This window comes from Schistosoma mansoni, assembly GCF_000237925.1.
Source record: "Schistosoma mansoni, WGS project CABG00000000 data, supercontig 0360, strain Puerto Rico, whole genome shotgun sequence".
NCBI classification, from domain to species: Eukaryota; Metazoa; Platyhelminthes; class Trematoda; order Strigeidida; family Schistosomatidae; genus Schistosoma; species Schistosoma mansoni.
In genome coordinates this window covers 1-26,402 of record NW_017386206.1, presented here as the reverse complement: position 1 = coordinate 26,402, position 26,402 = coordinate 1, and the positions used below count along the sequence as shown (strand labels likewise).

General features: G+C 32.2%; 1 protein-coding gene across 1 annotated transcript; it reads left to right on the top strand.

Annotated features, from left to right (window-relative positions):
- Nucleotides 1-880: 880 nt before the first annotated feature.
- Smp_179920 (hypothetical protein) lies at nt 881-25,668 on the top strand (the record flags this gene model as incomplete). The annotated part of the gene is made up of 9 exons (XM_018792334.1): nt 881-1,168; nt 3,349-3,587; nt 5,829-6,157; nt 8,783-8,981; nt 10,760-11,171; nt 17,769-18,033; nt 19,964-20,114; nt 23,390-23,645; nt 25,525-25,668. 9 exons carry the CDS (start codon nt 881-883, stop codon nt 25,666-25,668), a joined length of 2,283 nt encoding a protein of 760 aa, XP_018644479.1.
- Nucleotides 25,669-26,402: the final 734 nt, after the last annotated feature.

Sequence of the window (26,402 nt, the reverse complement as noted above, 5' to 3'; positions counted from 1 at the left end):
GATGCAGTTTGGTGATTTCCCTAATATATGTCTTATCCACTTCCAATGTCATCACCTAATTTGCTCTCCAGCTGGAAGCTGGTTTGTCTTCTCCCATAAAACGCTGTTGCTGATAGTATCCGGCTAGTGAATGATGAGTATCTTGCGTAGACAACTATTTATAAATACTTGTACCTTCTTGACGATGGATGTAGTAGTTCTCCACGTTTCAGCTCCGTACAGGAGGACTGACTGTGTTGACGTTCGTATTGAAGATTCTCACTTTGAAGTTAGTTGACAGTTGTTTTGAGTTCCACATGTTCTTCAATTGTAGAAATGCCGCCCTTGCTTTTCCAATCCTCGCCTTTACATCTGCATCAGATCCTCCTTGTTTATCAACGATGCTTCCCAGGTACGTGAATGTTTCCACCTCTTCTAGGGTTTCGCCATCAAGTGTAATCGGGTTGGTGTTCTCCGTGTTGTATTTGAGAATCTTGCTTCTTTCTTTGTGTATGTTGAGGCCTATTGATGCAGAGACTGCTGCTACATTTGTTGTTTTCGTCTGCATTTGTTCGTGTGTATGAGATAGGAGGGTTAGATCATCTGCGAAGTCCAAATCATCTAATTGATTCTGAGGTGTCCATTGCATTCCATGTTTCCCCTCCGATGTCGAAGTCTTCATAATCCAGTCAATCACCAGAAGAAAGAGGAAGGGGGAGAGTAGACAACCTTGTCTGACTCCGGTCCTTACTGGAAATGCATCTGTCAGCTGTCCTAACTTGTTTATAAACCACTATCGAAATAAATGCTGTAAATTTATAAGTTAGATAACTTTTAAGGACAGATTTTAATTTGATTTAATTTATGTTAACGATTTGTACTTTCATAGATCCATCTTTATATGTCAAATTTGAAAGCTGCTGAACAAACCTTGGAAACTGGTGTTGGAAATAATTTCGAAGTACGTAATCATCCATTATATCAACTTGTACGAGCACGTATAATGAGTGAACAAGGTTCAGCTAAAATATCAGTACAAATATTAAAACAAGCAATTGCAAATCTTTCAAATTATTCTCAATCATTAAAATCTAATTGTTTTAATTATTCATTTAATGATATAATGCCATCGGACAAACTTTCACTATACATTGAACTTGCTGACGCACACAGAACTTTAGGAGAACAAGTAAGAGGATAACTGTTTTTTTAATATATAGTACGTTAAAGATGGTTAGGCCTGACAAATTTTGAGTTAATTTTACTCTCTTCATAGTTTATACGGTATGATTCGGTTGACATGGTGTTTTGTTATCATTGGTCAGTCATTTAGTAATTAACAATATAAAACCCTGAGCAAACGGTGGTTGACATAAGTTGCCATGCAACAGGAGCATGAAGAAATGAAATTACCAAGATGGATAGTAAAATATCTGAAATAAATTAGTAGCAACGACAATAACAAAGACCAAAAGTTGAGAAAATGGTTCTAAAGGAAAATATGGAAAGACATCAACCGTTGGTCATAATTTAGTGACGATAAATAGTGAAAGCATCAGTACCATTGTTATCTATTCAGAGTCGTGCAATACAATGTCTCCAACCAGAGATCGTGGTTATCATACATAACAGTCAGGAAGTCTTCACATATTTACTCCTCCTAGACAAATAGTCAATGACCTTATTAACTGATGACAAGAGTTTACCCTAGCTTTTTTATAGCTCATTCCTACACTTAATAAAATAGCCCATTGAGACATACGTGACACGTTCCAAGTGCCTTAAGCGTTACACCTTATGCCTAACCTCAACATTGGTCACATAATCGTTCCACGATAAGCCAACAATGTCTCAACGACACCTATGGGCAAACATTTGCAGTCTAGGTGTGTCAGTGGTCCCAATAAATAGGTTCCAAACAATATAAACTTTTCATACCTCCTTTAAAGGTCTTATAACTTTCTCGGACTGAAATTTGGACACCATTTTTTCATCGGCTTATTGTAAGAGATAGTTCCTCTTTATGTTTGATTTTGTTTGAATATTACCAACCGATTTTGTTTTTAGTGGCAACTTGTTTCCTTATGAATCTTTGGAATTAAGCTTTGTTATTTGAAAAGACAATACCTTATTGAAATCGGCTCTGCATTTTCTTCAAATTATTCTTGTTTAGGAAGACACTGTAGAAATTTTAAGGCTTGAATATTATAGTCAAAGTTCTGTTAATGTTTTATAGAGTTTCCGATACTTATACATTGCAAAATAATTTTTCACACAATAAAGTAAAACAGTTTAACCTTCAAATGACCTCAATCAAGAAGTTCAAGTCACAAACTGATTTCAGATGGAGGACTACTGAAAATCAGAAGAGTAGTGAATACCCGTTACGACTTTGTTTGGAACATCTCTAACAGTGATTCTACTCAGGACTTCAAGGTCTTTCGGGAAGCCTATTATATGAGTTGAAATCCAGTAGTTCACGCCTCTGACTTCAATTTATTCGTAAAATGATGTGAGACCATCCAACATCTTAATAGTTACACTGAATCTGGAGACATGCTAAGCCGAAGTATTTGCACGAATACTAGGAAGTAAAATCCTCAACCTCAGTCTTTAAAAATACCCATCTATCGATAAGATTGAAATCTGTAGTCCACTTGTAGTATAGTGTTTGCATAACAGTTGTTTATTAAACGAAATAAAGTATTTGTAGACATTCAAGATCTATTTCACAGACTCTGAGATGTTATGGTAAACTGTCACACGAAAAAATGTTTTATAGTCGAAACCGTCATAAAATGACGTAGTTACCAAATTACTACCCACAGTGAGATTTGACACCGGCTTAAATAGAAATTAGACGACGATACTTTGTGAGTTGATCAGTTAATGTTACTTTGTTACTTTGTTAATGTTACTTTAACTCATGACTGTTGTTTGAGCTGTGTAGAAGTTTCTATATTGATCACTTTTGATACATCAGTCTGAAAAAGTCATTAGTGAAATATTCTGCGTTATATGCATTAGGGACAAATCTATTCAGTTTTTCTAAAATTCACAATGAAAATATTACATTTTCTTGGTTGATGCACATATTCGCTCCCGCTAAAGCCCTCCGATTTTTAGTTTACCCAGTCATTCAACTGGTACCTCTCAACTTTAGCCAGTTTTGTATACTCTTGTGCCTTTAGAAGTTTATTTGGACACTTTTCGTGCTTAGTTTTGAAGAGCATTAGACAATTTTATAGTCGTAATTGCAGTATACTACAAATAAAAAAGTGAAAATATAAAATCAAGATTTTCACATTTAAAATCTTAAACGAGTTATTCCGAGTCCCGAAATTCTTTTTTCATTTTTTATGATTGTAGCATGAAGCTACAAAAGTTTTGCAAGATGCTTATTTAACATTTGCTGGCACTGTGGACGTTGCACAAGTTACAATAGCTATGGCTAACTTAGCTCTGTCACAAAATGACCACGAGACAGCTCTGAATACTTTGAGACAAATTCAAGCTGACCATCCATACTATATAACTGCACGACAACATATGGCCAATATTTATTTATATCATAGAAAAGAGAAGAAATTATATACTGCTTGTTACAGGTACTGTGAAATACAATCAGGGTTCCGTTTTGTATCTGATTTAAAAATTTTTTCTGAATGTCTTACGTATTTACGTTCTTCGTAATACTAATTGTATGTAGACAGTAGCTCAGTTGTAAAGTCTCAGACTGGGAAATTTGGCTCTCAGGGATCAGATCTACGACTTCTCCAAGAAAGCTTCATTGACAAATGTCAAGTGACACAAAACCCAGGTCCATAGTTTTCTGTGGGTTATCTCTAACCACCTAAAACCGATTGGAATGAAGAGTTTTTCAGAATATTTTGGATCACTTTTGCTAGATAAATTAGGATGTTAAGATTTATCACTCTGCGTTTTGTGGTTTATCATTATTTAAAGATCAGCAGTGATAGATAGTGGGATTTTACACTCAATTCTTGTGGAATCTAAATTCAAGGTGGGGATCATACACAAAGATGAATATTGTTTGCATACTATGTCAAACAATTTTAAGCACCCTAAAGAAATAATATGAGGTCACGTTTACTTCTAATTTTCATAATGTTATAAACTATCATTAGATTGTTAATAATATTTACCAATATGGTAAATCGGTAGATTTTTGTTACATAATCAAACTTTAGAAAGGTAAACATTGTGTTAGTTGTTATAAGCCTAAACAGAAAAAGGAATAGTATTATATGATTCGGTTGCTTTGAACTTTATGCATGTTGCTTTCCCATTAACTGAACTCCATTTGATTGAAGAAAATACTAAGAATTTTCATCTAACCTTTTAAAATAAGGTTTAATAAGGTTCTTAAAAATTATGATTTTTAGGAAGAACTACTAGAACATGGAGGGCGTTAACCAGTTGTTTTGTTCTAGTTTCGGACCTATGAGCAACTCTTGGCCGTTTAGTACTCCCTATAATCAGATTTTCTTCAAATTCTGTCAGTCATTAATGGAAATCTCATCCTCATATTTGCATTGATTCTCGTAAACTCATTTAACAAATAATATAGTTTTTATCACGGTATAATTTACTCTAAGGTATCATTATACAAAATATTTAAAAACTTACTTACTTACTTACATACATACATAAGCCTGTTACTCCTCGTGGGGGAGCATAGGCCACCCATCAGCACTCTCCATCCAAACCTATCCTGAGCAATATTTAAGAAAATGATCTTAATAGTTCTCAATAGATTTTAATTTGAGATAAATATTTTTATATCCTTATCCTACATTTTCGAAAATCAATTTTTGTGACTAGCTCCAAGAGGTATTTCTTGGAGTTCCAGTGAGAAGCAGTGACCAGTGGAGTTCAACCGGGTCCGTTGTGACATAGTAACTCACTGAAGAAAACAGCGGTGGACGGTTGCTCAATTTCGTGGATTGGTTGAAGTTAGACATTAACACCGTTGGATGCCAACTCAGTGGTTCTAGAGGTTAAGCGCCCACGAGCGCGACTGATAGGTCCTGGGTTGGAATCTCGCGAGGCGGGATCGTGGATGCGCAATGTCATGGAGTCCCATAACAGGACGAAACAGCTGTCCAGTGCTTCCAGGTTTTCCATGGTGGTCTAGATTCAATTAACTCATGATTCCAACAATAAAATTACTAAAATCCCCACAAAACCTTTTTCTGATATTAATAAAGAGAAGAAAATTTTTTTCTTTAATTAGAGTTTTGGGAATGGAGATTTCTATAGCGTACCACCAATATCTGTTAAGTTGACCTTTATACTAATTTATATTTTTAAATATCAATTTTCTAAAAGTCATTTTTCGAATTAGGTCGTTCTAACAGATTACAAATTTTTTAAAGCTGTAACCGAGTGTACTTTTTTTCTAATTTATCTACATAACTAAAGAATGACAATGGAATTCCTTTTTTAAAAGTAGTTTAGTAATGTATACAGAAAAATAATAAACACTTCGAATGCTAAGGTATTTAATTGAAACAATTAAATTATATAAACACACAAGATAAGTTAATTTTGTTTTTTCTTTTATCTATGGAAGGGTTCTAAATGGAGTTAAGTTCATACTTACTTACTTACGTCTATTACTCCTAATCGAGCATAGACCTCCGACCAGCATTCTCCAACCCACTCTGTTCTGGGCCTTCCTTTCTAGTTCTATCCAATTTTTGTTCATTCTTCTCATGTCTGTCTCCATTTCTCGGTATAGTTAAGTTCATAGATTATAGAAATTTATTTTAATATATAACAGAAAAAAATATATTCATCAACATTTCTATACTTTTGTTTATTAGAGAATTAGCTGAAAAATTAGAAACAAATGAAGCTTATTTTCTATTAGCTGAAGCCTATATGACTATTCAAGAACCTGAAAATGCAATTAAAATTTATGAATCCATTCTACGTAAAAATCCTAATGATTTACGTTTAGCCAGTAAAATTGGTCATGCATTTATAAAATTACATCATTATGCTAAAGCTATATCTTATTATGAGACTGCAGTGAAAACAGGTCAAAATGGTTTGAGATTAGATTTAGCTGATTTACTTATCAATATGAAACAATATAAAAAAGCTAAACGTTTACTTCATTCTATGTTAACTAATGAAATTATGGAGTCTGGTAAGATGAATTGAAAGTTATTATAAATTATAATATATGTATTGTTTATTTTTTCATAAATAATTAAAATTTGATTAAGATAGAGATTATGACTTGTTCATATATTTGCTAATCGGTATTTAACTCTATCTATCTGTAGTTAAACCTAGTTGATCGTTAACGGGAGGTTCATGGTGGGAGGAATTATCAGCAACCTTTAGAGGAGTAACATTTCTCCAAAGGTCACAGTCAGAGACTCAACCATTAAGCTATTTTGACCATGACTAACTCTTTTCCTAATGAGAAGATTACAATAACTAGTCTCATAAGAAGTTAACAATAAGCGAAGAATCTATAGATAGTTACGTTTATAAATGACTAAAACTATACGTAAGATGAAACAACAAGTAAATTGCATTTAACGTGTATCATGACCAGCTGTCATTTAGGGGCAACAAATGCATATGCTTATGTAGTGAACGAGAACACAAGTGGCGGCAATCGAATGTATTTGGACACAAAATTACACAACATCTTGGTAAAATCTAAGAATCATACAGTACTTTATTTGCAAAACGTCAATAATCGTCTCAGACTTCATTGTTTCTTCATTTCCACACTGAACATTCTTTGTTCTCGTTCTCTTTTTTTTGATATTCTTGACCTTGTGCCTCCAGGCATTTTACTTTCGATTGATGATACATACTACTTATATCTATCGACATCAGCAGCACACACCACACTTCTTTAAGAGTATTTTGTATTGCCTTGTTCATAATATTGGTCATGTTTATTTGTAACTATACGGCGTTGACCTTGAAAATCTCTCAAAAACCATGAGAAATGTGATATCTATCATTTATTTTAATCTTTTACTCTTGGTACATTTTAAAAATGAACTGATAGTGAAATATTATGACCAAATAACTTGCATTTCACCTTACATAACATAATGATTTTAAATAGAGACTAAAACATGATAAGTAGATTTGTACAGTTATTTCGGCCTAAATCTTTCATAGATATATGTCAAAGTTTAAGATGTAATTCAGTTATTTTAGTTTCCTGTAATCTCTCTAAAATCGTCGCCAGACACATACAAATTGATGCATTGTGTTCTCGATATGTTTTCGACCTTTATTGATCACGACGATCCTTACTGTTTTAACAATACCAGTAATAATTGGATATATGCCATTGTATATCGATCACACCAAAAGTTAGTAACTTTCCATGTAGTTTTAAGAGCGGTTATTCTTAACTAAGCAAATATGAACAAGATAAGGTTCACCGGATAAGTGAAGATAGATTCTTGAAAGCTTTAGGTGGTCTATTTTGAAATCAATATCGTTTGTGCAGATTTAGTTGTGCTTCAATTATATTTTAAAATGACAATTTTGCTAATAATTATAATGGTTATAAATAAAATAATATATTTGTAATATCCCAATGAGTAGAGAAAAATTAGTTTTCTGACGTTTTGTGACTCAGTGTAAGCCACTTCTTCAGAGAATAAATAACCAAATTAAAATTAATTCAAGTTTAAATAGCACAGCGGAACAATGGTTATCTAAATTCTGATGTTTAATAGAATGATTTTCCATTACACTTGAATAAAATCAGATTTTGAAAAAATCTTAAACGTGTTCGGCTTTAGTTTGAAACCCAAACATATTGGGTTTAATTCCATATAGTGGTCCTGGTGAAGACTTATGAAGACTGATAAATTAGGAAGAATCAGATATTGGTTTCGAATGATTTACCCGTCGATATCAGTTTATACTGAAAAATATCTTCTAATAACTAGAATTTTGCACAAGGTAATCCAATGTCATGGAATCTACTTTATCTTGTATCCTTCCCTGTTCTGTTGAAATATCAATTAAATATGACCATGAAATAACACATAAAAATTATTCGTTCTTTCTCTGTATTATTTACCCCGACCATTGCTGCTACCTTGACGTGGTGGTCGAGTTTGCCTATCGTGATGAACCAATCGAGCTATACTGGCTGGAACAATCGTTCATCAAGATCCCATCATGCCAGACAGGTCGGTTGAAGAGCGGTAAGACCAAAAGCGGCAAACCCAAGGTCCGAAGGCGAAGTCGTACTGATGACTGTACAGAGGTATGATGGCGGTAAGGTGTTTCCTTCAGACAACCAGCATAACAACGATGCTGCCTTCCCACAAGGAGGGGTGGGGTTAAAAAAGGTCGGCTCTAAAAATGCACACCTCGCCTTATCACACGGATTTCCGTCTCCGGCGGTAAGGTCCCAACAAGTACGGAGCTAACACAAAAACTACCCACAAAAAGGTCGTGTGTGACCGACCTCAAGCAGTTGTCCCTTGGGCACTGCGGTCACGCTCTCAGGTCATTAAGACCAATGTCCTTTACAGGTACCTCTAGAAGAACCCTTCCATGGTGTGGGCAACCGGAAAGTGATAATCGCCCTCATACCTCTAATATCACTCAAGATCACTGTATTCACAATTAATCCCCTTCTTCAATTCCTACTATTCCTTCTACTTCAATTCCTACTATATTATTTACACTATAGTTAAATTCATTTATTTAATTTATCAATAATAATCACTTACACCTTTTACCTATTGTTTTTATAATATGATAATTCTTTGAAAAGCCTCTGATATAAATGAATTACAAGAACTATGTCATGCATTAAAATTATTAATCAAACTACAAACAATTGAAGATGATAAACTTCATGAACGAATTAATTCTTTAAATAGTCTAAAATCAATTCAAACAAGACTACTTAAACGTATGCAAACTAATGAAGTTGAAGATGTGGTGAATGAGCAAAAAATTAATTTGTCAGAGTAAGTTGATTATAATCTTACTGACTTTCGTATTATGTAAACATTTTGCTAAAATTCTTTCAAATGCTTTACTTTTAAATATTTGCCACTTAACTACTTTACTAACATTGTGATATTTGAATAGTAGGAATACAGTTTTTTGTTTAAATCGATTTTATCAAAATAACTTAAACAAATAGCTAAAAACTAAAGAAAAGAACTTGATAACTAAATATGATTGATTCAGCTACTTGAAAGAGGTGTTTAATGCTTAAAGAGCAGGTTTGCTACACTAATATTTGAACCAGTGTTATGTAGAGTACAAATTACTAAATCAAGGCTGTTACTCTGATAGTTGTCCAATTAATATCTTTTGATATTAGGCGTTGGATAAATAGTTGACTGACCGACTGAAAGTACATTATCAGTGTAAATTACGCGAGAAAACTTATTTTGTATGGATGTAGAATGAGAGTGATTATACATATCTATTCTGTCACTGAAGTGTTGCTATGTAAAATAGATAGGTAACAGAGAATACCATGAATTCATTGTTATCACCTAGATAATATTGTGAAAGAGAATCATTGGCTTACATTTTAGAAGATAATGCTTATTAAATTAACGCAGCGTAAGAAATATTTCTAAAAGTTTATTAGGTGTGGTAGTGGAAGATAATCTGAATCCAAAGAATAGGTACTACTATCAGGTAGTCTATAAAATAGAAATTTCCAGATCTGTCTAAAACGTACTTTAATAATGAGCCAACACAAAGAAACCAAAAAAGATTGTAAACTCAGTTCGATTGCCGGTTGTAGGATAACGGATGCCCATTGATGGGGGATTCTCGTACTAGGGCGAAACTGTCGTTCAGCGCTTCCAAGTTTTCGATGATGGCGCGACTTAAATCGGTTAATGATTTCAATGAAGTTCAATAATCTCCACGACCCTACATTGACAGTATTCTAACCAATTTGACATAATACTAGAAAATCAGTCAATTAGTTACTGATATGAAGTGTATACATAATCGTACAACCTTCAACTAAATTTTATTAGACTTAAGATGATTGAAACTTATAGATATTATATTCTCCGTTATGCTCATCATCCCCCCAATTTGTTTTCATTTTTATATAAATAGAAAAGAAGGTACGTTGATAAATAATTGTCATATTCTTCAACATCAATTGAGATCATGAATCGATTAGTGTTAGATTACCATTGGAAACCTTGAAACACTGGACGATCGTTTTGTCTAGTAGTAAACTCCTCAGTAGTGCTTGTTCACGATCCGGCACGAAGGACTCCAACCCAGGACCTTTCGTCTAGCTCAAACGCCCAAACTCTAGATCACTGAGCAGGCATTTAACGGTGACAATATCTAAATTGAGCCAATCCACGATCATGCGTGACCATCTCTCATTGTCTTCGGTGGATAACTGCCTCACAGCCGATACGTTAAGACTTAACTGGTCACGGTTTTTCACTGGAACTTTGAGAGATACCTATCAAAGTTAGTCACTAATGAGCACATAATAATTATCAGTATCTGTTTTCTGATCCCTTTATTTCTCCGATTCAATCATTCTTAATATTTGTCTTCTTCAAATTCTAATATAAATAATGCCGACTTCACTAACCAGTTAATACTAGTCCATTGTAAAGTAAGAAGTTTGATTCAGTGATCCCGTTTATGGCAAAAACTTTGTTATTTTTCAATTCTTTACCAAAATATCTAAATTAACTTTTTCAAATGCTTAACCAACAAAAGTGTTTACTCTTTATTAATATTATAGGATTCTACTACAATTAGCATCAGTATATTTCTTAGATATTCAATCTCAATACGGTGATTATTTCAATCCAAATCGTTTTAAAGATGATCACATTCAAACAATGATTGGTTCCAATAATAATACATCAAACACTAATTCATCACAATATTTAACTATCATTATAAATCTTTGTGAAGATGCTATTAAACATGTATCCACTATTATTGATCTAAAACTATCACCGTCTATTCAACAAGGAAATGACTCAAATTTAAATGTTACTCATTTATTAAATGAAATTCAATTAAATCATATAAAACTATCAGCTATAAATATTCAAGCTAAATCTATTGTTCAATTAATCAATTTATATATGTATACAATGGATTATGTAAATTGTGAACAAGAAATATTGAAATTAGCACAGTTACAGGTAACAAAAAATGAAAAAAAGGAATAAAAAAATAAAGATACCCTTTTGTTTTGTTTATTCAGATTTTCTCTTTTGTATAAATTCCTTATCCTTGTATATATATATATATATATATTTTAAATTGGTGCGAAAAAGTACAATTTGTGACATTCAATTGAAGATAGGAAATATTCAATATATATATATATATATATATATCTTTTTCTTGTCATATCAGTTATATTAGGAATAGTGCATACTTTCCACGTACGTACATATATAAATGTTGATTCCCATTTTCCATTAACTTCTTTTTCAACCTATTACCATTCTTTAGCTTATCTGTCAGAATGAATTCCTTTAGTAGGCACATAGTACTAAAAACACATTAAAAATAATATGGTTAAAGAAAAAATAAAACAATCATATGGGGATAAGTTGAACTAAGAAGGATAGGAAATGAAGGTATTCAGTAAATGAAAGTGGGTGAATGAAACAAATACTTCATTAGTATGCAAAATATAGAAATGGAAAAGAAAAAAAATCATTTTTTTTTTGGATTGTTCTAAAGAAAAATACTAATACGTATGATATATACATTAAAAAAGGGTAAGAGGATGTTAGGAAAGGATTGGAAAGAAATGTAAAAGATCAAGGTAATATCATAAATATTAGTTGATTTGATTTTCCCATATTTATAAAATCTCTCTTTCTATATATATAAGCTTCTAATTAAAATCTTTATTCTGATTCGCATTATATATCATTAGATTAAATTCATTGATATTAAGATAAAATCGTCTGTTGTTTCTATGTTTCGTTGTTATGTATCATGAAAACTCCATTATTAATTTTGATTTTTATCAATGATTCAATAGTTTGGCTTGAAACGATGATAGTCCTTTTTCTTATTAAGAATATACTTTAAAAGTTATATAAAACATTGACAAATCAATTGATCATTAGACAGTGATAGACTTGAAACTTACTGGATCTTATGAATTGAATGTATGGTTTAAAGCTGAGCTCATAAATCTATACTTAGTAATGGAATGTGATTTTACTCATTCAACAGTTATGTAGATAGATAATATTCAACAATATTTTCTCCGTCTAATAAGATTATGTGTTCGTGTTATGTTGGTTATATGATCTAGGATCTTTAAAGGATAATGTTTTAAAACGCCTAAATCATTGAATTTTCGTGTTATGATTATTTTCTAACTATGATATATGAAATTCATTAACATTCCAATTTTAAATTAATATAATTATGAGCTGAATTTTATAATTTGCTGTGTGGAGTGTAGAATCATTTCAAGGTGTATACCATCCTATGAACTGTATTTGTAACTAAAAAATGTCGAGCATAATAGATCGTAGTATCTGTCTTTTAATTGAAATACCAACTATGTAGTTATCTCGACATTAATAAACAGTTCTTTGTTGTAAACTACTTGGAACAGTTAATAAAAGACTTTGTTTATTACGTCATATAGTTATATTTATTGTGTTTCAATTTAATTGACTTACTTCCGTCTATTTGTATGAAATTTGAAAATTAAATTTATATACTGTTATCTGTTAAACCAAACGATCTATATATGAATTACCATATTACATTATTGTTTCTAAATAATTTTAATAGTTGAGATCATGAATCAATTGAAGCTAGATAACCATGGAAAACCTGAAAGCATTGGACGGGTTCGAATCTGGATACGCACCGCTGAGGAGTCCCACAATAGAACGAAACGGCCGTCCAGTACTTTCAGGTTTTTGATGGTGATCTAGCTTTAATTGATTCATGATCTCAACTATTAAAATTACCATAATATCAACAAAACCACTTCTAAATAATTTGTTGTTTATTTTCGACATGGCAACATTTACATTTATTCGTGTTTAACTAGAACATGTCCAGTAAGAAATATTTCTGCATACCCGAATCTATATAATTAAACTTGTATCAAGAGATTGTCTTATATGAGTTGGATTTGTGTTACCTATTGTCTTAAACAAAAGCATTTATATTCTCAGTTTGCTTTCAGATAACCTTAACAAGCCGAGAAGACTGTGTGACATAGACGGTTAAAACAAATTTAGTTTTGAACCATTTAAATTTATATTTGTTCAAATTGTTAAATAATAACATAAAGAAAATTGTATAGAAATTTTCAGACATCGTTTGAACAGTTTGTATGTCTTTCAATATACTTATCTTAACATTAATTAATCAAATCCCATGTAACATTACTAAATGACAGACTTTAATTAAATTATAAAAAAAAACATTCAATGCCTAACAAAAATTCGAGTGTTTCTTTTTTTTTTAAAAAAAATGAAAAATTAAGAAATAGTATAGTTAACTAGAAGTAATCAGGGGATTTCTACATGGATCTATCCGATATTAACCTACCTTTACCTAATTAAGTTAGACAGAAACTTTGAAGCACAACTAACAATTCATTTATTCCATCATCATACTGTGATTTCCTTTTTTTACTTTTTTTAAAAAAAATGTGAAGTTTAATTAAAACAAACACATACAAAAGTATTTTTGTTCAATGTCTTTTTTATTTTGAACATAGTTGTATGAATTATGTGAATCAAAGCAGCTTAAAAAAAGAGTATTACTAAAAACAACATTAGTTTATATTCCTTAGGTTATATACGTTTACATACTTTCTAAATTAGATAAAGTTTCGTAAATGTTGAAATTCTACCCTAGAGAGAGAGGGAGAGATGTTACTTTTACTATGATGTGGTTTATATCTCATTTCTCATATCCCTGCAGAAAGTTTACAATTAGATTATAGTTATATTTCGTACATATAAGTTTATTTCACTTGGTATTGTTTGTTTAAATCTTCTTATTGATGTTTAGGACTGTAATTGATCAGTCTCTAATTGGCATATGTACATACTGTGCGTATTGCCTCGATATAGCCTTAAGTCACAAGCATTATAAGTAAAGATAGATAATGGCTTACAGTGGTATCCAGTTGAACGCGCGTTTCATTCTATTTAGGACTCATCAGCTGGATGTACCTACATCTCAGAGTTGATGTTCACTCTAAGTGGATAACGTGGTGGCGTTTGAAGCGAAAGGTACTGGGTTCGAGTCCCAGAGTGAACATCAACTTTGAGATGCAGGTACATCCGGCTGACGAGTCCCACATAGGACGAAACGCGCTTTCAACTGGATTCCACTGCTAGCTACTATCCATCTTTGCATATAAGTTTATTGTTTACACATTTTTGTGAAGTGATATAAATATGATCTGTAATATATAAGGGCATAATCATAGTAAGTAGCGTTTAGAAATTTATATAAACTGTGGAGTAGTCGATAAAAAAGAGACATGATATAAGATACTTATATTTATTTTGGACAATCGCTGTTGTTAATTATGTAGTGTATGTTACTTATGACGACAGTTATAAGTAGTATGTAACACCAAGCAGAAGTGGAATGCCTGTCAGCAGAAGATTGGGAAGATCGAATCGAAGACTACAGGAATATAAACACAGAGTAATCATAGCAACAACAGGAATGAAGGAACGATGGAGTTTGTTTGAGACAACTGACAAAAGATGTTCACATGATGTAATATTCTATTGTTTTCACATTTTACGAAAGTATTGTAATTTTTCATTCAATAATAAAGTGGTCTTCCTATCTGAGTGTTTCTTTACTATAGTTACATATACACCCTGTTGAATAACATATTACTTTCTGTTTTGTATGTTACCCCTTATTGTTGTGTATGTAAAAATTTGACTTCTTTATGTCACTAATTTATTGTTTAGAAATTTTACAATATATAAAAATCTATGTAACCAAATTCTTTTCTTGCAAACATCTGTACAAATAATAGGGAAACAATTTGTATTAAATTCAAAAAAAGTCATCAGAAGCATTACGTAAAATTTCTACTGTACTGAGTTGTGATAGCTTTAAGCTTAGTCAGTAATATGATGATACTTTCTTTGTCAATCGGAGTGTTTAAACTATCATAGTAAAACAATTTTACTAAACTGCTAAATGTAGCTATTAAACTATTATGATAAATTTTAAGCCGAAATTAATCATTTAAATTTATCATCATGCTCGTATATTAGGCAGACGTCTTTTAAATCAACAAATTAAATAAGTTGAGAAAGAGAACGAGAAGTAGATCATTTTACTACGACCAATTCTGACGAGTCTTAAAACTAAGATGCAATCAGTTAACTTAGTAACAACCATCCATTTAATCTATTAGATTTTTTGGCATTCTAGTAAAGAGCTGTGATCTACTAAGTCCACCAAGTCAGAATTAAAATATTGATACATTGATATAATTAGATGAGGATTCATGATAAACTAAGAATCGACCAAATATTACATTGGACTATTGACAAATTCTGACACATATAAGCGCCTTCTATAGGACGAACCCAATTTACTACTAAAGTGAAAAGACAAGAAATTAATAGGAACCCATATTAACTAATCGATTACAAGTGTATACACACTCATTGATATATATTTCTTATGGATAATTAGGCATAATTTCGGCCGATAACGGTCATCTGAAAATGAAACTCACCTATAATTTGGCCTTGACCTAGCATATGCTCATAAGCATATAGTGTGACCGGATCGGCAATGCCTATAGCCGAACTTAAAGATACAGTTCATCGTAGTCCAACTCAGCATTATAAATGTATATTATTTACCGTGAAACTAAATAAGTCATAGATGTAACTCTGTTTTAGACTGGTGGATTAGCATATCTGATGGGTCTCAAAACTAAACAGAAGTAGTTGTTTAGTTATCTGTTTATTACTGTTTCTTTGACTAACGTTTCCTCTAAATAGGATTTAGGCACTTAAAATAATCCAGGTAGTTGTTAAGTAATCGTTCAGAAATGAATTCCAACAGTAAGCCAAGTATATAAGCTTGATATGCAATGCATTACTCAACTCTTTATTTCAACAAACTGATAACATAAAATTTCTGTAGTGTTGTGTGATTAATTCTTGCTGTTTATGACTTATTTAGCCTTCCCGACCTCATTCCGATTAAAGCTACTATTCTTCTTTGTTTTCTACTTTAATCATTACGATTAGCATGTTCTTTGTATGGTTATATAACTGATTGTTTTCAAAACAACATGTAACATTGAGCTCATACAATTGAGAATCAATAAATCCTAATGTGGTTATTTTTCTCATGAAAGTATTTTCACATGAGAATTCTTCATCATTTTACACTCATTCTTAGCGAATCATTATTTTCGAGTAAATATTCTATCGAATAACACAATTAGTTATCAACCGTTCATTACAATTACCATGTAGGCGAGACCAGAAAAAAAACACTATTTTTCCTCTACATTTTAGCTTGACCCCATTACAGTTTTATTAAGTTATAGATTTAACTATTCAATTTTACACGTGCCCAAACCATTGCAATGTAAACAAATAAGATTTATAATGGTAACTAATTTAATTGTTCTTTATGACTGCTAAATGAGTTAGCTAAATTTAAAATGGTTTAAAAAGTAAAATGTAATCATTATTGTTAACTGAATTTTTTTATTAAAAATCTCTGATTAATTTGAGCTCATACTATCAAAATAGCTATCTAGTATACACAGCTAATATAGATTCAATTTGTATACTACTTTTATAAGTATTCGTAATCATTTGATTATTTTTTATGTTTTTGAAAACTACAATCTTTCATATCGTTACATATAGCATCGTAACAGTTTACATCGTAAGTGTATCATTATTGATCAGGAGGGGTTTTGTGGAGATTTTAGTATTTTCATAGTTGAAATCATGAGTCAATTGAAGCTAGACCACCATGGAAAACCTGGAAGCACTGCTTGACGGCCGTTTCGTTCTATTATGGGACTCCTCAACAGTGCGCATCCACGATCCCGCCTCGCGAGATTCGAACCCAGGACGGTGAACGGTTGCTCAGTTTTCATGGATCAATGGAAATTAGACATTAACACCATTGGATGCCGGCTGGCTCATTGGTCTATCGGTTAAGTGCTCTGGCACGAGACAGGTAGGTCCTGGGTTCGAATCTCGCGAGGCGGGATCGTGGATATGCACTGTATCATTATTGCAAAAAAACCATTCGACAAAGATGAATAGTAGCTAGCAGCGGTACTGAGCAAATGGTACTGATTTCAAGTCACAGAGTAAACATCAACTTTGAGATGTAGGTACATCTGGTTGACGAGCTCTAAATAGGACGAAATGCACGTTCAACTGGATTCCACTGCTAGTCACTACCCATTATTGTTTATAACGCTTGTGACTTAAGGCTATATTGACGCAATACGCACGGTATGCACATATGCCAATAAGAGAGTGGCCAGTTACAGTCCTAAACATCAATGGGAATATTCAAACAAACAATACAAAGTGAATTAAAACTATTCGACCTTTAAAATTAAACATTAAAAATCTGAACCAATCTGTAAATGTTTTTCACATTTTATCATATTAAACCATTTATTATTATTTGTAAATAAATCAAGCTTAATTAATCATTAATCTTGTCTAAATGTGTTGTATTTTCTTCCTTTCGTTTTGTTGAACAATTTCAAGGAAATCATTGAAATGGTTTTTATTCATAAAAATATGAAAAATGTCAATAAGGATTTGAATTTCGTCAAAATTACTTCTAAATCATTAAAAGAAAAAGAAGAAGAACAAAAAGATCAACAACAACAAAATAATCAAAAAATTCTTCTATCTACTTATATGCCTAATATACCTTTGTCTGAAATATTTATGTCTAGATTAATGATAGTAAAAGGAGATTTTGAAATAGCAAATAAACATTTAGAATATGTATTACATAGAAATCCATGTAAGTTATAAATTTTTATAGGTAGATTATATTAAAATGAATATGAAAACATAGTTCATGTTAATGATAATGAATCAAGAAAGATACACAATGATGTCATAATGTTCCATTAATTTAAAAAAATTGATTTAATCTTTTGAAGATGAAACGTTTTTTTGTTACAGTGTAGTAAACATGAACACGAGTGGGAACGATCGAATGTATTTGAGCCCTCAAATGCCCTGGTACGGCCGAGAGTGGGGAGAGGCCACTCTCCCTCTCGAAATGCTTTCACATGGCCACGCGTATATAGCCTCTGCCAGGGAAGTCCTACTCACTGTCTTCACGTGGTGGGGGTGTTGTTTACGAAATTGAGAAGACGAAAAGTGAATGTCCGGCGCTCTAACCGGGTTGATAGACACGGAAAGTTCACCTAGGGGAGTCGGAAAACCCTGATTCTAAACCAATGGTGCACATGGGCTCCAGTATCCTGAGGGAACAAACGGCGTATGAACCAATCTCTGGTCACAGGCTACCATGGGACTGAATCTCCTTAAGATGCTCCACTGCCTTGTGGACTAGACCTTCAGGTCAAAGGCTACGGGTGTGGTCCTCTAAGAAAACCACCTGCTTCAGTCTGGGCACCTGGGCAGTATCACAGCCCTCACACAAATCGAATGAGATTTGTGTGGCGCATATGTATTCGGTGCCTTTTTTACCAATATTTATGTGTTCAAATAAATAAATAAATGATAATTTGAGCATGAAATTACAGAATATCGCACTAAAATCTGACACCTATACAGTAAACAGTTAATTTTCAAACTATTATTCGATTGTCTTAATCTTGACCGTTCCTTCTGCGAATATCAGTCCATCGTCACTGATTTCATTATTTATGCATTTTCATGACAATCACGTTCCGTTCCTGTTCTTTCCTTATCAATATTCTGCTGAAATACGTTCTCTGCCTGACCATCATAATATATTACGTATGAGGATGTGACAACCCACACCACAACAGTACCATGTAATTATCGGTTTACTATTCTAAGAAGTTACAACTCTTTTTAGTTCTAAGTTTAGATGAAACAGCAACATCATCCTAGTAAGGTTAAATTGTAAAATATATCTTCAGATCGAATATCATTATAGTATACATTAAAGTTCACAACTATTATATAGTCTTTTTTTTATAAACATCCTACATTACCGATATTCTTTTTTATACCTATGAGTTATAAACACTTATAGAATCCTAACGTAACAGAGTTGTTTAAGTTTGACTATTTACTGTAAGATCCATTGTCATCAGTGAAGATTCAGCAGTACTGGTCAGTCAATAAACCATTAATTTTTTGGAACATTCATGGCTAGAATACATTTTCTTAGAAGTCGTGATTGAGGTAAAACTATAAACAGTTATAGATAGTTTCTGATATCTTAAATGTGTTAGGATATAGAACATAATTCATTATCCCTAATTATTTCATCTAGCACATGTATTTGCTGATAAAGTCATTTGGATTATAATATGTTATGATATAAATATCATAAAAAAGATTTACTTTGGTGATAATCAGTAGTATGATGATAATTGCTTTCAGACTGTGAATCTAAATTAGTTGAAGTACATACTAAAGAAAACACGTTATCTAATCTCGGTATATTTTAATTACTAATATGAAACTTCAATGGAATATTCATAAGTCATCTCGTCATTGTGTTCACCATTATTATGCATATCATATACATATGTATATAAACATGTTTTTAGACTCGAAAATGCTTTAAAGTGTACAGCAACAGAATCTAGAGTTTAAATATTACTTACTGCGAACAAATTAGTAGTATAATATTGAGGTATACGTAATATCTATGTATTCATTTAACTAAAAATAATGAGTTTGAAATCTAAAACATTTGTTTATTAAATTTATTTGTGATTTAGGTCATTATGAAGCTCTTTCAAGTTTGATTGATACTTATAGAAGATGTGGTTTATTGTCACGTATTCCAGAATATTTACAAAAAGCTAAATCATATGATTCTCAACCTGAAGTTTCATGTGGTCTGAACTACTGTTATGGAATTTATCATTTGTGAGTAAAATATACTGCATCTAATATTTCCTTATTTATTAAAAATTTGTATTATATGTCAAGTAATTTTTATACATGACTGGGGACAGAGTTTCACAGTAAAAATGTTGCTGCTAATAATCTAATCCTTAAACTATAATAACGACTGGCAGACAGAAATCTCAAATTTTACCATGACCTTCAATACCTTTGTTTATTTTATTATTTATTTGAACACATAAATATTGGTGCAAAGGGTAACCAGATACACATGCGCCACACAAATCTCATTCGATTTATGTGAGGGCTGTGATACTGCCCAGGTGCCCAGACTGAAGCAGGTGGTTTTCTTAGAGGACCACACCCGTAGCCTTTGACCTGAAGGTCTAGTCCACAAGGCAGTGGAGCATCTTAAGGAGATTCAGTCCCATGGTAGCCTGTGACCAGAGATTGGTTCATACGCCGTTTGTTCCCTCAGGATACTGGAGCCCATGTGCACCATTGGTTTGGAATCAGGGTTTTCCGACTCCCCTAGGTGAACTTTCCGTGTCTATCAACCCGGTTAGAGCGCCGGACATTCACTTTTCGTCTTCTCAATTTCGTAAACAACACTCCCGCCACGAGAAGACCTTTGTGCAAGAGACTATTGAAGAATAATTTGACCTTCACAGATTGTATGACATATCTCACAAGAACCAAATTAATTACAAGTACTATTTTAACTTTTAAATGTATAAGTTGAGAACGAATAATCTATAAGTGATCGATGGATACAGATAATTATCAAACATGACAGAAATTTCATTCAACCTTTAAATAGAATGAATTGAGTATATTCTGTGTAGATCAGAAGGGGTTTTGTGGAGACTTCAGTATTTTCATTGTTGAAATCATGAGTCAATTGAAGCTAGACCACCATGGAAAACCTGGAAGCAATGGAAGGCCGTTTCTTCCTATTATAAGACTTCTCAGCAGTGCTCATCCAAGATCCCGCACTCGCGAGATTCGAATTCTATGCTATTAGTAAATCGAATTTGTCACTTTATAGCCTACATCGAAATTAATAAAAACAAAAATTACAATGTCAACAGAAAATATTGTTAAACAGTTTTATTGTTTAGAATGAAAGGTTAAATAATAATGTGATTATTTGGTCTTCTGTTGGATATTCACTGAGAACAAGCAATTATTCAAAATCATTATGTATATTGATATATCCTCAAATAATCTATGGAGATAAGATTTTCAACAGTATTTCTTGTTGGTTCAACAAGAAGAAGTTTTCAAAAAGACACCACTCATTAGTAATTTCCATTAGCTAGTGTGCAAAATCTATGCTGTAAATTAGTCTGTTTGAATCACCCAAACAATCTTGAAACCATTATACTTCGTTCTATTCAAGTTAAAAATTAATAAACAAATGAGTTTGACGTTTTGAAAAAAACAACTAAAATACTTAGCAACCGATTTCTTATGGAAATTATTCGTGTAAAAGTGCTCTTTCAGCCATCACTCGTCTTATACAACTAATACTACACTGACCCTTACATGAAATGACAACTACAATATGAGTACAGCTTATAGCTGTTTGTTCTATGCACAGTTTAAGTTCACAGTATCTCTGAAGGTTGAAGTGTTTTTAAAACCAGGGAAATACATTGTTGAAAGTTGTGAGTGGCATGATTTAAAATTGCTCCTGTAGACCTTGGTGTACCAAATAGTCAATTCGCTCTCAAGATGTAAAACCTTTAGCTTTTGAAAAATACTTAATTTGAGGTTATTTCATATTTTGTTTTACAGTTACTTAATTCCTCCACTATGTTGCTACATATGAAAATCTATAAAAGGCATACATTATGTCACTCCGAACACTAGACCAGCCACTAGTTACTAGTAATACTATTCATCAATAAGTCCATTTTAAAAAGTTGCGTGTTAAGCGTCCTATAAGCTACAGTTCAACGCATCCTTTAAATAGAAACCCTTATGACATAAATCACAATTATCTCTGTGTAACTAATGCACTTGTAAAAGTCACAGAATATTACAAAATACTGTCAAGCAATTAATTTGCTTAATGTCTTTTTATGTTATATTGTGTAATCCGGTCTAATATTCAGCTTATTTAAGTACGTAAAATATAAATTCTTAATAATTGACTTTGATAATCTAACGTCATCTTATATGAATTTTTACAGACTCTATAAATATTTGAAAAATAGATGAATTTTCATTGGATAAAAGTCACCTCTCTTAAAAATATGTTGTATTTTTTGAGTCTATGTATTGTATAAAATATTTTTTAATACTGTGAACGATATAACTAAAAGTAAGTCTTCAGTTTTTTTTATACTCTGAGCTATAACTACTCATAATAAACTCTAAGTGGTATCTTGGTAAATCAATTCACTCTAAAAATTCACTTTTGAATTGTATGGATTATTTCTTGTAGTATGCACAATACAGTGTTATTGGTCATACAACCATTGAAAACCATGGATTCTGAGTCAGCTATTTTGTTCTGATATGAGACTGGTCAGCGGTGGGTATCCACGACCCTCACTACAGAGGATAAAACCCGGTACCTTCGGTCTCGCGGCAAGCGACTATTATTTAGATTACTGGTCCAGCATCCATTCAGTAGTTTACATGTTTGACCTCAATCAAGTCCATGATACTACCTAATCATTACCACTCTCAGTGATGAATAGCTGCCTCACACTCTGTTTCGTTTATCAAAGAATTAACCATACAAACACTTCTTAAGCGCAATATATAAATTTATTAATTTCTAAAACATTATGATAATCAGTTTTTTGTCTGTTAAGGCTGAAATTCAAGTAATCTTACATTCCAGTAAGTAACACTGATCAATATTTGAAGACACAAACATTAGTTGGGTTCTTTACTTACTGATTACCAGTTGGTGCGCAACATACTTGTTATACGATGTGCTGAAGATTTATATATCTTAATCATTACCAGAAATACATCTGTATAACAAGATCGTGGTATATATTAAGAAATGTAAAATCACACATTTTTATATATCAATCAAACATACTCTTTCATATAAATTAATGTTTATGTGTTAGTAGTATAGACATTACACATGAATGATGTCCAAAATTAACGTTAGTAAATTTAGTAGAAAATTCATTGAATCATGATCAATTTTTCATTTTGAATGCTTCCTCATAGTTTAGTAAAAATTATTCCAACTATTATCTAGTAATATATTATGTTTAATTAGATTTATAATTCGTAATCGTGTCTTCTCAACTTATTATTTCCAGTTACACAAGTGAGTTATCTGTTGCTTTGAGTTATTTCAATCGATGCCGAAAAGATCCTGAATACTCAGAAATGGCGATATACCGAATGGTTGAAATATGCATTAATCCAGATAATCAATTATTAGGTACCGAACCTTTTTCACAATCTAATACTAACGATAATAAAAGTTCAAATAATACGAATGATTTAAACTATGGTGATGAGTTAACAAGAAACTACAATATTGGTTGTGAAACAGCTGAACAATTATTAAAGGTAAGGAAAGTTGGTTATTAAATTCCAAGCTACTCTATGTCGAACTAATCTTAAATAATGCACGGTTAGTGATTTAAGTCGTTTATTAAGTTGAAGCGATGAAAAATATAAAATGAAAGTAATATGACAATTAGTCTTAAATAATAAATCATGCATTATGATTTATTGTGAGGACGGCCCACAGGTGAACTCGAGGAAGCTTTAAGAAGCTCAGAAAGAGCCGAAGAGATTCCGTCAAATCATCTTTTGGAAAAAGTATTTCAGAATATCTACATGTAGTTTTCCTATTAGATAAATGCTAAAACTCCCCTGTAAATAGATTGGATGACTACTAAAATGATTTCATTTTTACTAAAAACTATAAATACCTAAGAGTTTTGCACCATATTTGACAATGCTTAGAATATCATTTCTTTCACATGTCCTGTGTATAGGTAAAGTAAATGATTTCGTCGAAAAGAAAATTACGATTTGCTGATAAATACACTAATGTGCCACTGAATATTTAGTAGTATATACTTCATGGCTGGAATCTTATCGATGTCACACAGTACAGATTCTCATGTTCACTTTAATACCTCCCATGTTCATTGTTTTCATATGATAATGGTATATTCTTTTCCACAATTGAAACAGAGTCAACAGTGAAACATGCTGAATTTTAAAACTTTCATCAGAGCCTCTTTCTTATGCCTGATTTTCTCTGTGTTACCCAATTCACTGAACAGCCTACTTTGTTTGAAAGTTTACATACCATGACGCTTAATACTTAATAGAGCAAGTGTAGATTTATAGAAAAAACGAACTAGCGAATCAAGGCGTAATATCGATTTATTTATCCTAGTTCCTTTCATACACAACTTTTTACTGTTTTTTGGAATTATATTCTCAATGTTCACTCTTCTTTATTATCACTGCTACTACATCATTTCGACCCTTTCACTATCCGTCTTGTTAATTTTATTTTATCATGCCAATTTTGTATTTGAACTTGAGCTAATTCACGTTTACATCAAGCTTTACGTTTATTCTGACTGACTGATTGGATGAGATTCCTAGTAGCAAACCTTATTATAGTTGCTTGATTAATGCTATTCTTTCTTAATTACTAAATGAAGATATATGTTGGTCAATGAACCAACTGAGCAATTGTTATATATACGATGAACATGAGAGAAAATGACCAACAAGAAAACGCAATGCTTGTTTTAAATGTAAGTAAAGGGTTGATCATGAAGTGACAAACAATGAATAGTCCTATTTAATAAACGAAAATTAACTATTTGAAGTAGATTTAATAGATTATGGTCAAATTGAGTTTTTTAAAACTGTTTAAATTAATCTGAAGTATGAAAATATTTTAGCAGTTGATTTGATGATTCCATTTAAGCTGGATCACCACTGAAAACCTGGAAACACTAAACGGCCATCTCATCCTAGTATGGGACTCTTTAGCAGTGCGCATCCATCATTTTGCGCATGGGACTCGAACCCAGGGCTCCAGGTCCCGCGCACGAAGGCTTAACCTCTAGACTAGGGTTGCGCAAGATCGCGGATCCATTGAAGTAGGATTCCGGCTCAGTAGTCTAGACGTTAAGACTTCGCGCTCAAGACCTGGGGTTCTGCGTTCGAGTCCCACGTGCGAAATGATGGATGCGCACTGCTAAGGAGTCCCATACTAGGATGAGATAGCTGTTCAGTGCTTCCAGGTTTTCAACTGTGGTCCAATTTAGATCGACTAATGAAATTAACTGCTAAAATTACTATTATCTCCATAAATCCCCATTCTGATTATATTTTTCCGTTTCAGTTTTTTGCTACGGTTTCTAGTACTTTTTATTTCATTTTCATTTTGTTTTCGTTCTACATTTGCTTATAGGAACTGAAAGTGATTAAATTTAAGAGACGATATCGTTTTGTTTCAACACTACTACTATCAACAACAAAAACGAAAGCACATTTAGAATCTGCTTTAGAAACATTTGCTGAAATGTCACATAAAGATGTAAGATATTTTGAGTAGAGAAGTGATACATTAAACAATGTACAATACATTACATTCACTTTATGTTTTTAGATGACATTTGGTGCTATTTGTTTTTATCGAGATACATCTCTGATATTTGGAATATTCCTTGAATTGATTTACTTTCAAATTGTAGTTTAATAATTTATTGATCTTTTTGCAATTTGAGGTTGTTGTATCACTGTTCAAAATTTTATGGATTGTTTTAAGTTACCTACTGACATTAAAACAAATTGTGCGACATAAGTTTTATGTCAAGTGACTCGATTCATTTATTAAATTCCACTGGTAAATCTACAAACCTCTTATACTTAATGGTGACTAGTTTCCATAGGAGATTCTCGGAATTATGGTGGGGGACTGTGGCTTGTTTATTCTAACCATGTCTGATGTAAGACAGTTACTTGCCAAAGGCATTGGAGTATGATTGTGCAACATCGCGAATCGATTGTTGTGAGAAATTTAAATAACTGGATGGAAGTTATTTTAATGATTTAAATGTTAAGCGCATGGAGTGGAGTCTCAAAATCCTAGGTTCAATCCACCGTGATAAGGTTGTGAATAGCCAATACTAAAATGTCCCGTAACACGATGAAACAGTCGTCCAATTATTTCCGGTTTTCAATAGTCACCGAACTTTGATTTTCTCATAGTATAAACTATGAAATTCTACAGATATAAACAAAAGAATCTTTTGTATGCACTGGTTGTAGCTGTTCAGGATTTACAGA